The sequence below is a fragment of the Typopeltis vanoorti genome, chromosome 9 (assembly GCF_054136105.1).
Source record: "Typopeltis vanoorti isolate ZY-2024b chromosome 9, IOZ_Tvanoo_1.0, whole genome shotgun sequence".
NCBI classification, from domain to species: Eukaryota; Metazoa; Arthropoda; class Arachnida; order Uropygi; family Thelyphonidae; genus Typopeltis; species Typopeltis vanoorti.
Genome location: NC_143557.1, coordinates 141567901 through 141580486, shown reverse-complemented (window position 1 = coordinate 141580486; position 12586 = coordinate 141567901). Strand labels below are relative to the sequence as shown.

At 34.5% G+C, this 12586-nt stretch overlaps 1 protein-coding gene across 2 annotated transcripts in view; it reads left to right on the top strand.

The window, feature by feature from the left end:
• Nucleotides 1-6066, top strand: part of Nulp1 (Nuclear localized protein 1) — a 362638-nt gene extending 356572 nt beyond the window's left edge. The window contains exon 15 of one of the 2 annotated variants that reach the window (XM_090397712.1): nucleotides 5052-6066. In XM_090397712.1, coding sequence (XP_090253838.1) covers nucleotides 5052-5252 — 201 coding nt within the window. In that variant the 3' untranslated portion in view covers nucleotides 5253-6066. Of the gene's footprint in view, nucleotides 1-5039 lie in introns of both variants that reach the window. The other variant, XM_090397711.1, reaches the window with a different exon arrangement.
• The last annotated feature ends 6520 nt before the right edge of the window (nucleotides 6067-12586 follow it).

The following is a 12586-nucleotide window of genomic DNA, read 5'->3' as shown; positions in this document are numbered from 1 at the left end:
GTGTACTCCTTTTTTTGCATTCCTCTTGAAAATTTTCTAGTACAGTTCTGTCACTGCTTGATTCGTTTAACAGTCTTTCAAAGTACTTACTTGAGACATCTAGGATATCCTTATCTTTGGTTTTCATGTCACCTTTATCATCTTTGATTCCTTTTACAGTACTCTTTCCTACATTTCTGAGCTTCTTCATTAGCCTCCAAAATTTTGCCACCTTCCTGATATTTATTTTTCGTACTCTTACCAAAGTCTTCCCAAAACTTTTGTTTAGCTACTTTTACATATTGCTTAGGCCTCTTACATTTTTATCTGTATTCGTTTAGGGCATCTGCTGATTTATTTGCTAGTAACTTTTGATATGCTTTCTTCTTTTCCAGGACTGCTTCTTTAACTTCCTGTGTCCAGACAAAAAATAACATAGTGTGTTATTTTTCTATCCTTCCAGGCAACTTCACTACATTTACCTCCCTAGCTGAATCAGTCTTTTTCAGAGTTTGCAACTGAGACTGTAAGGTTTGGTTCTTGTTTTCAATTTGTTCAGTTTTTTCTTCAATAATGTTTGTATAATTCAGTCTTCAATTTACAATTATCACTGTACAATTACAAAAAGCTGCTCAAATTTAATTATTTTTAAAACTTACTGTTATTTTTACATACTGTTCTTTTCAATGTGATGATGATATCACTATCAAAAATAGTATAGTCAATGAGGCTTTTCCTATTTCATGTGTCTTCTCTCCCTGTGAACTTCTGCACATCTTTATTATTATTATTATTATCCAGGCCTCCATGAAGTCAAAAGACTCATCATGGGAGGTCATTTTTAGGAAACACAAAGTTTATCATACCACTCCTTGAACCCATTGACCATTCCCGCTCCAATCTCTCTCTCTCTCAGGCAATGCATTCCAAGTTTCAACCACCCTCCACGCAAAGAAACCACTCCTCACCCTCTTGCGCACAGCCTCCTTTCGTAACTTCCAGGGATGGCCCCTTGTCATTGCTCCTTCTCTCCATTCCACCAAGTGAAAGAACTCTCCAATGTCTACCCTTTAACTCCTTCTTGTATCCACCAAACTCCGCAGTCCACATTCCCTCAGTCGATCCTAATAACTCATATTGTACAGTCCTGAAACCATCTTTGTTATCCGCCTCTGTACCCTTTCCAAATTCAATTTATTCCCTTCAAATCCTAGGGACCAAATCTGGGAACAATAGTCAAGTGTGGTCTGATCAGGATCTTATACAATGCAACATTACTAACATTATGTTGAAACATGTTAGTAATGACTATTCTGTGTCCTGAGAAGATGAGTCTTTTGACTCCATGGAGGCCTGGATAATAATAATAATAATAAAATACTTTACATTATTATTAGCTTTGCCCTTTTCTCCAAATTTTCCCAAAATGTTCCTATATGCCTGATGGGACTGATTTCCTACTCTGCTGTTGAGATCTCCAACAAGGACAACTTTTTCCATTTTCTTTATGTCAGCTGCCTGTTCTAATGACTCAAAAAATTCCTCCACTTCTTCCTTAGAAGAACCTTTTGTGGGACCATAGGCAGGGGCACCCCTATCCCCCCCCCCCCCTCCAATAAAAGAAATCACTTTAAAAAAACGTTTTTTTTTTAAATATTTCCTCCTCTTTGGCACCTTTACTATTCTGGTGCCTGTGTGCATCGCACACATTGCACATATGGCTGGCACACCCCTGACCATAGGGGCGTGCCGACATACCACATTTGTTGCACAAATTGCAACAAATGGAGACAGATATGAAGTTAGTGATAGGGATATCGGGGTCACTGCTGGACAGATACCAAAGAGTATTATGTGGAAGAGCAGAATTCAGGAGAAAGCAAATATGACTGATTGTGTGTTACAAGGCTCTATGCTTGGACTACTGAAAATAACATCCTATACATATTATTTAGTACAATCTCACCTTTTTTTTTTTTTTTGTCATCTTGTCTCAGTATTGCTAATAATGTACATGTGGTACTTTTCCAGTTCTTTTGTATATTCAATTTACTTTCCATTAATACTCCTTATATTGATGGTTCCTATCTTCAGTTCTTTTCTGGAGATGTGTGGACTGCAGGATGATTTAAATAAACGGCAGTGTGGATGAAGGATAATGGTTGTCACTTTAATGTTGGAAAATGTAAGGTTATGCAGTTCAGCATGAAAATATTGCAAAAGGGCATATTCAGAGGGCATTTTGCAAAAGTTGTAATATGCCCTCTGAACTCAAGTGCAAAGGATTACTTGGATATCGAAGGAGACACAATGACAAGTAAATATAGGAAGGTTATCCCTCTTAAAAAGCCTAAGATTTGGTGCTGTACTGTGTAAAGATTTGGTCACTTGTGTTTCTTGGGGGATCAGGAGGTGATGGAGAGGATCCAGAGATGAGTAGCCAATCTGTTGGTCTATGACATACTCCCTAGGAGAATAGATTGACATTGTACAGGTTGCAGGGTTTAGTTGACAGGCAGCAGAGAGATGCGATATAATAGAAACTTATAAGTTATTACAGGGATTCTATGTGAGCCACATAAAAGAATTTTTTCAATATGATGAGTAGGGAAACAACAAGGACTCAGCCTTGTTAATGGGTGTAGACTAGATTTTTTGCTTGGAGAAGTAGTTGTGATTGTCCTAACAATGAATGAGTTTAAGGAGAGGTATGATAGGCTAATGGATCTCCTGCAATGAGTTCCTGGTCCCATGGAGATATTTGTATTATAATAATAAGAAGAGGAACATAGTAATCTCTGGAGTCAGGAAGACAGCGTGACTTTGTGAATTGTAGGTCATGGCTAAGTAGTTTTCTAACTTTTTATAATAGGGTGACAGCTCAGTTGGACATATCGCAAATTGCAACAAATGGAAATGGATATGAAGTTAGCAATAGGAATATCAGGGGTCGCTAATGGACAGTTACAAAAGAGTATTATGTGGAGGAGCAGAATTCAGGAGAAAGCAAATGTGACTAGTGGTGTGTCACAAGGCTCTATGCTTGGACTACTGCTGTTTAAATTGTACATAAATGATATAGGGAATGATTTGAAGGAAAATGTTCAAAACAACTGAGTTTTTTGCTAATGATAGAAAAATGAGTATTGTGATAGTTAATCAAGATGCTGTAGGCTAAATAGGCTAGCAGTATGGGCAAAAGATAATGGGTGCCACTTTAATGTGGAGGAATGTAAAGTTATGGTTTTGGGAATGAAAAGATTAGAATTTGTGTACCTCATTGATGGAACTTGACTACAGGAAATTGATGAAGCTAGGGATTGGGGTAGGCAGATAAGGAGTAGATGTTCAGAGGGCATACTGCAAAGGTGTGCAGGGTATCTCATAGAATTACTGAAGACCATTCTAACATGCAGAGATGAGGAAGTTATCATTCCTCTTTATAAGAGTTTGATATGGCCACATCTAGATTTATGTGCTTAAGTCTGTTTAGAGAATCCAGAGGAGAGTGGTCTGTGGAGTATATTCCCTATGATAATACGCTGACGATTTTGTGGGTTACAAAAATTGGTTGATAGGCAGAAAAGAGTACCATAGTGAATATTAATTGTGATACATCAGCATTGTACAGTCATAACAAGGCAGTGTCCTTTAGAAAAGATTAAGTTGCAAAAGTCAGTTAGCCAGTCTCATACCAAAGTTGCAAGATTTTCCCCTTCCAGTAATCTAGTCTTTTTCAAATCCCATTCCTAGAGAAACAGTCAGATCAGTCATAGAAATGCAGTTAGCAGAAATTATACTTTCATCTTATGCCTTAAGATAATTCTGACCAGTCCCAGTTAAACATAAAAGAAAATTATTAATTTATATATTACTATGATGTTTATATTTGAAAGTATATTTCATACTAAGCATATGATCAGTTTAAATTAATTGAAAAAAATATTCAGATGTATTCTGTGATAGACAAAAAAAGAAAATTTGCATTTCATATTTATGCTATGTTAAGTAATATACAGGGTGTTCGGGATAAATTTGACAGTTTCGTAAGGAAAAAGAAAATCTTCTTTGTATCTATTAAATTTAATGAATTGACAAAAAAACATTACAGGCAGAGTTAATTACAATACTATCAACAAGATTTACTCAAAATAACCACCATTAGCATCGATCACAGCTTCAATTCTGCTTCGGAACCTCGAACAAGCTGATGCTACAGTCTCCCTGGGAAGGGCCGCAAAAACTGTTTTAATTTTATCCATTAACTGGGCTTTTGTATTACTGGAAGTGCGATTGGTGTCTTTTTCAACTGCGCCCCATACAAAATAATCCATGGGGTTAAGGTCTGGGGAGTTTGGAGGCCAAACATTTGGACTGGTGAAGTCGTAGAAATTTTCAGACAACCATTTTTGACTTTTCCCAGAGGTGTGGCAAGGGGCCGAATCCTGCTGCCATACATACGGCCTACCATTGGCTACCCTTGTTATCCAGGGCTTGACTACAGTTAGCAACTCCACGAACAAAGCCCGAATTCCAATGCCAGGGTTCTTCAACACCTGTTCCTGCAGATTTGCGAGGAATTCTGCTGTACGAACGCAATCAGATCGTCTGCTAGGGATCTTTCTTCTTGCTACATCCTCGTAGTCACCATTGCAAGTCTCTAGTTCATGCCTGATTGTTTTTACTGTATTCAGGGAGCATTGGGCAGCAGTCGTAATATCCTTATTTTGATGGCGGGCACGAATCATCATGATACAAGTTATTCTCTTCCATGATTCAGGTGGGTTCCAGCTATCCATCCTTTCTGACATCTTGTATATGAATGAAGAAGGGTCCAAACTTTTAAATGAAGAGAAGTGTGTGTTAATACATGTAACTTACGGAAAAATATAATTAATTATAAATATGTCAAATTTATCCCGAACACCCTGTATATTTTGTCTAAAATACATATGTGAAAAGAAATTCTCACATTGATGAAATTACTAAAAGTAATTTTAGTAATACATTATTACTAAAGTTGTTAGTAATTAATTGTTAAAATTACTTTTTAATATCAGTTTAATTTTCAGCCTCGAGAAGGACCTATCCAAGGTGCAATGCCCCCTGCTCCACACCGAGATGGAGCAGCGCCAGCAGAAAATGATTCAAATGACCTTCGGCGTAGTGTGACTTCTTTGTTAGATGCTATGAGAGACCTTCTTAGTAATATTCATATGGCAGATGTACCAAATGAAGGTGATGTTGATAGTGATGATGATCGAGAAGACTAAACCAAAAGCTTAGTGATCCATTACAAAAAAAAAAAAGAAAATGATCATTTTTGTCCAAAGATTATGAGTGGTAAATTGTCAAGTGAGTTAATTGTAAACTTTGAGGCAAGGGAGCATTTTGTTTTTCTTCGTGTACATTTGTTTTTAAGAATACTAACTGAATACAACATGTTTTTATTATCATTCCTTATCTTGGCAGTGAAGATAAGGGAGCAAAAGATCCAGTGATCCTTCTTAAGACATTTTGATTCTCCCATATGCTGCACACTAAGGTACTAGCAGATATTGTAAATAATTTTGTAGGCAGATTTGGAAGGTGTCCTCATTTCATGTGCTGTGTTATATATAAAAAAAATCCATTAATGTATAACAACAAAAAAAATGCACTAGCATTTCTGTAAGTATTTTTTTTCTAGTGTACTATTACTTTTGCAATGAATGTTCCTAGCCATTTTTATATAATGACGTTTTCTAATGCAAAAAATAGTCGTTCCTTGGTGTCATTTACAGTGATAAGTTATTAATATATTTATAATAATTAGGAATGCATACAAATTCAAAATGATTACTTGAGTTTAAAAAAAAAAAACTGGAATTAAAATCCTCCTCTTCCCCTACTCCCAAATTGGCAGGTTTCAGTAATCACTTCTACATTAACAAGCTGGATCAAACAGTTCATATAAAAACTGCTATGAAAGTAAAGCTTCTTAATTATTATCATCTAACATTTATACGTTCTGTGATCAATTCATCTCTTCTAGATTGTAAATTAGCAAGTGATTCAATTAATAATAAAACTCCATATAATAAAGGATCACGAATTGGCTGTCATGATAATTAAAAATATCTTGTTCATATTATTATTATTATTATTATTATTATTATGGTCCTCCAAGGAGTCACTTGATTCATAACAGGAAATCCATCTTAGACAGCACAAAGTCTATCATCCCACTTTTTAAACCTATTCACCACTCTATCAGACAATTTCTTATATAGTGAAACTGTGGAGTATCCATAACTATAGAACAGTACATGACTAAACAAACACACGTAATAACCACAGTAATAAGTTTTAATAAGTAAATATTTCATCCTAAGTATCATAGGACATCGTCAGTATAGTTAATTCAAACAATACTAGGAATAACATACAGTTAGGGCACATGATTACAATGGAATCCCCCCCCTTTTTTTTTTTTTTTTTTTTTTTTTACTATGGCATATGTGTTATTCTATAGTTATTTTCCATCAAGCAATGAATTCCATTATCTAACTACCTTCCGCACACAAAAAAGCCCATTCTCACCCTCATTTTTGCTACTTTCTTTTGCAACTTCCAGGAATGGCCTCTTGTCTGAGTTTCTTCCCCTTATTCTATTAGATGGACAAGAAGCCATCCCTTTTTTTCCAGTGTTAGTTCTGAAAATACCTCTAAATGTAGCAATCTTGTCACTCCCTTTATCTTCTATTCACCAAACTATAATTTTCATGTCCTCATTATGTTCTCATAAACAGTTCTGTTTTGGGATGGTGCGCAACGGTATGGTGTATCAACACCTTTATTAACAGACACATGACATATGGATGTAGTACGATTTTAATTTTTAACTTTTCCTACTTTCAACAAATGCATACTGGTACATGGCACTTATTGTTTTACAAAAACAGTGTTGCTCATAACTAACATTGTAAAGTGCTGATATTATTTTTATCTACCTCTGTACCCTCTCCATTGTTAATTTATTCAAATAAATTAACAATGGAGAGGGTACAGATCTTAGCAGGGGTAATTCAGATGTGGCCTGATCAGTATATGTCCCCTAAACTTCAAATTTTTATTGACTATCATCTCAAGATCCTGTGCCTCCTTCACTTCTAGTATCGATCCACCAGTAGTGTATGCAGCCTCCCATTGGTGAATTCCAAAAAAACCACACTGACACTATTACTAATAATCCCTTCCAAGCTTCATATCATCTGAAAATAACTGACTATTTCCCTCTACTTCAGTGACAATATCATTGACATAAAGATTAAAAAGCAAAGATCTCAGTACTGATCCCTGTAGAACTCCTCTTGTGACCTTCCTTTGTTTTGATACTGCTCCCACATACACAGCTCTGATGTCTCAGACAGCCAATTTTGAATCCAATTCACTAACCTAATATCTAACCCCAATATGTTATAACTTAAATATCAACTTATTATGCAGCTTCCTATTGAATGCCTTTGCTGATGTTGACCTTCACAGATAATATCTCTCAAAATTTTTCCAAAATCTTAACTTCTTCAAGTGTCATCTCCTAGAAGGAGGTTGGCAACCATGTTACGGAACCTTTTTCTTTCTTTTGCTGCTCTGGAACATTTTTGGTAATTCAAGCCAGTCCAGTCCTTAATGTCTTTGAACCACATTCTCCTGGGTCTACCTCTCCCTCTTTTTCCATCCAATTTCCCTTCTAATATTAATTTCTGAATGCCTTCTTGTCTGGTTAGATGTCCAAAATATTTAAGTTTTCACTCTTTAATTATTTTCATTAATGTTCTTTTCATTTTTGCTTTCTTTAAAACAGCTTCGTTTTTCATTTTCTCTGTCCATGGTATTTTCAACATTCTTCTGATGGTCCACATTTCGAAAGCTTCTAATTTTTTCTCTGCTTCTTTATTTAGAGTCCAAGTTTCACTGTTGTAGAGAAGGCTTGACCAGATATAGCATTTTATTAATCTTTTTCTTGTGTCTATATTAATGTCTCTGTATGTTAGAACAGTTTTCATATCAGTAAAGGCTTTTCTTGTTATCTCTATTCTTTTTTTTATTTCTTTAAGGGAATTTCCTCTGTTTGTAAACATTTGTCCCAAATATATAAAAGACTGAAAATCTTAACAATTACCAAAAAATAATAATAATAAATAAATAAATAAATAAATAATACAAACTGGTGTGTAGTTTGACACCTCCATTCTACCACCATCCCTATGCAATGGCACTATCTTATCCTCCTTCCACTCACTGGGCCCTTTACCAGTAGTTAAGGTTCCATTGAACAGTCAGATCAGTAGAGCTGTCAGTTCTATAGCATGTTCTCTTAAAACATGTGATAAAATCTTATCCAGTTCCACTGCCTTATTGACTTCCAGAGTACTTAATATTTGAGGTGTATTCTCCTCACACACTTCTAAACCTTCAACCCTTCTCATTCTTTGAGTAATAAATCTGATTTTCCAGAATAAAATTTTCCAATAAAGTACTCATTAAACAGTTCCGTGTGCAACTGCATTTGTCACTTGACTCTCTTTTCCACTTAATAGGGTAATTCATTCACGATCATTTCTCCTGTTGGCCACATAATGAAAGAATTACTTAGGATTTTCCTTGGACTGTAGTACTTATCTCTTCTGATATTCCATTTTTTGTCTTCCTCGCTATACTAGTCACTTTCCTGGCTCGAGTCTTATATTACTTTTGCAACTGTTCTCAACCTTTCTGTTTATACTTTTTCCTAAATTCTTTATCATCTAATGAGTGTGGTGGGAAAAGCAAAAACGGATTATGAAAGGAAATTAGCCATGCAAGCTAAAGAGAATCTCAAACTGTTCTTTCAATATGCTGCAAGTAAAAGAAAAACTGTACACAGCAGAATGATTTTAAGGAATGCCGAAGGTAGGGAGGTCACTGAATCAGTTGACATAGTGGAATTACTGAGTGAGCACTTTGCAAGAGTATATCATCCAGGTAGTGACATTGAAGGAATGAAGGAACCATTAGTTTATATGGGAATTGTAGTGAATGAAGTGGAGGAGAATAGTCTATTACAGAACCTTAATGTGAATGCATCTGTGGGATTGGATGGTATATCAGCATGGGTCTTACATGAAGCGACTAAAGAATTGTCAGTGCCCTTGACCTTATTTTTTAATTTGAGTCTCGGGTCTGGTTTAGTTCCGAAGGGGTGGTAAGAGGGGGGGGAGAATAGTTTCACTGCATAAAGGAGGATCCAAGACTAATGTTGCAAATTACCGACCGATCAGCATATCAGGAGTCATTGTCAAGGTCTTGGAGAAAGTAGTCAAGGGAAAAATACAGGAATGGATTGATGAAAATGAGATACTGTATGGGGGGGGGGGGGGGGGTAGTGGTTTTGTGAAGGGTATATCATGCCTCAGTAACTTGCTCAGGTTTTATAACACAGTGACAGCTGAACTGAATAAGGGTAATGGGTTTACAGTTATACTGCTGGACCTGGCTAAGGCCTTTGACAGGATACCACATGGAAGTCTAATCCTTAAACTGCAATATATGGGAATGGATATAGGGTTAGTGAGATGGATAAGAGGGTCGTTGATGGAGAGATACCAGAGAGTAGTTTACTCAGGAGTAGAGTCCAAAAGACGGCCTGTGACTAGTGGTGTGCCACAGGGTTCTGTTCTTGAACCTCTGCTGTTTAATTTGTTTATTAACGATATAGGGAAGGATCTGGGAGGAACGCAGGGCTGGCCTTCTCTATAAAGGAGCCCAGGTGCAAGAAACCTTTTGGGGCCCTAAAATATTTTTCAAAGGTAAAAATTAAAGGATTCGAAATAAACGCATTGTAAAATCTCTTACCTGCAAATGATTTTGGCACAGTAAAACAAAAAAATACATTCGAAATATAACAGGTTAACATAACGTTTACTGAACACAAAACAAAAGTATTAAATAATTAAAATAAATAAATATTTAACACAAACAAAAGTAACCTGGCTCACCAACTAGCGCACAAAAACTATTTACAATTAATTATTGTTTAAAGTAATAAAATAAATAAATAAGTTTACTATTTAGGGGCCTAGTTTTAATAACACATATATTGCTTAATATGTATTTATCTAAATATGCGATTTTTTTTTTTTGCTATGTCATTAATCATTTCCGAAAAATTACAATTTTTGGCAATTTCCTTTTCGATGCTTAATATAGCAAGTGCATTTAAGCGTTCTTCGCACATACTTGACCGAAGATAATTCATCAATTTTAATTTGCTAAAAGAACGCTCTGCACTTGCTATAGTAACTGGTAACGTAAAGAAAATTTTCAATACAGTTAGTAAGTACGTTTGGAAATAGTTCATTATAACTATTATTTAATATATATTGCAATATGTCTTGCGCGTTATTTACATTTTTTGGGTCCAAGATCAATTCTCGTAACAAATCAATTTCCTGGATTAAGTCTTCATTTACATCTTTACTAAAATATTTTACAAAATCCCTTGAGCGGTTTTCTAGTTCATTTTTTTTCTAATGTTTTTATATCAGTGATTAATTTAGAATAAGAAATAACATTAGGTATATTTTGAAATCTCTCATCTATTTGTACAATAACAGTATCAATCACAATTGAAAAAGTGACATCTAAATTCCTCTACCAGGTTTAGTAAAACTTCATCTTCTGCTAGTTTAGAAAATAATCTTTTTCTTTTTCGAATTCTTTTTTCAGGGAAGTCTTCGGAAATATTCAAGTTTCGTGCTATCATTTTTGCGTCGTCTAAAAATGTGTTAAATTTTGGATTTCATTTTTAATTTTATTCACTAAATTAAAAGCAGAGTCAGGAACAATTGTTTTTGCTTGAAATAGTTTGTTGATACTATTAATTTTTGACAATATTGTTAACCACACCGATAAGCTTAAAATAAATGGCATTTCTTGTAATGAATCTAGTATACTTTTAGCTTCGGATGCTGTGTTATCGTTAATTGCACCAATAAATTCTTCTAAGGCATTATAAGTTTGTTCAAACTGTATTTAACACAGTTAAATACAGTTTGAACTTTATTTGACTTTGACTGCGTCTATTTTGGCTTCCCATCGAGTATCATATAATGGTTTAAGCGTAATATTTAAATGCTTTTGTATAATTTCCCACTTTTTTGTAGATGCAGAAAATACACAGTATAAACGTTGCAATATTCCGAATTTTTTTTTACAATATATACTACTGGAAGCAGCATCACAAATTATCAAATTAAAAGAATGTGATAAGCAAGGTACATAAATTGCATGAGGGTTTAAATTATTCTAGATTGTACGCCTTTATATGTTCCATTCATATTGCTACCGTTATCGTATGCTTGCCCTCTACAATTCATAATATCTAAATCAAGCTCACCTATTCTTTTTAAAAGCGAATTTCTAGTCCTTCTCCAGTCACATCAGTTACTTCAATAAATTCTATAAATGACTCATTTATAATTAATTTTTTTGTATACAAAATTTACATATCTAATAATTATTGAAGTTTGTTCCTTGTGAGAAATATCAGGAGTACAATCCATTTGGATACTGTAATATATGGATGCTTTTATATCGTCTTTAATTTTATTAAGAACTTCATTACCTAATGCAGCAATAATTTCCTCTTGAAATCTAGGCGCCAAATGATGCACAATTCTTTTTTTCGTATTTTTAATTCTGTTTATATGATCCATTAGCACAAGATCATATTTACTTAATAATTCTATTAAACTTAAAAAATTTCCATTATTCCATTTCCTATTGTTTCGTGGGATCCTCGAAATGACAGATTATTACTTGCTAAAAACAGAATTACATCTACAGTTCTTTGAAATAGTAATTTTAGACGTTCCGTTTCTTTATTTATATTAATTTGATTTGTTCTGTCAGCAGTCGAACATAAATTAAGCCTCTTTAGTAATTCTTGCCAAGCAATAAAAGAATTAAAGTAACCAACAGAAAGCTCATGATCTCGAATTACAGATGACAGTTTTCTCCATTTATTAAAACCATATATAAATCGTGTTGATTGATCTTTTCCTCTTCTTTTGGAAAATAATACACAACAAAAGCAAAATACTGAGTCTTGAGCGTTTCAATAAACTAACCAGCTGCGAAGCTGAGTTTCATCATTTGGCATTTTTTTTTAAATAGTACGATGTAGAAAATGATCTACCATCAACATTCTTAACGAATATGTTTTGGTGATGTTGTTTAGGTCCGATTTTAACACAAAATAATCTAAATTTATCAGTTATAATATTTGGCCACAAACCTGGATCATTTATATTCACTTGATCACCATTGTTATTATTGATTTCTTCGTTATTTGCTGTATCCAAAACGTTTGTATAATCAGACCCGTCTTTTTCGACGAATCCCACAGTTTCTACATTTTTGTTGAAAAGTTGTGTAGCTTGTTTGGAGTTTTCTTCTTCAGTTGAAGTTTGAATCGCAGCTGCTGAAGTTGTAGCAATTTCGTTGTCGGATTTATTTTGTAGCCATGAAAACAAATCTACTTGTGACTTTTTGAGATTTTGCTTTTCTTCTTTTTTCTTTTCTG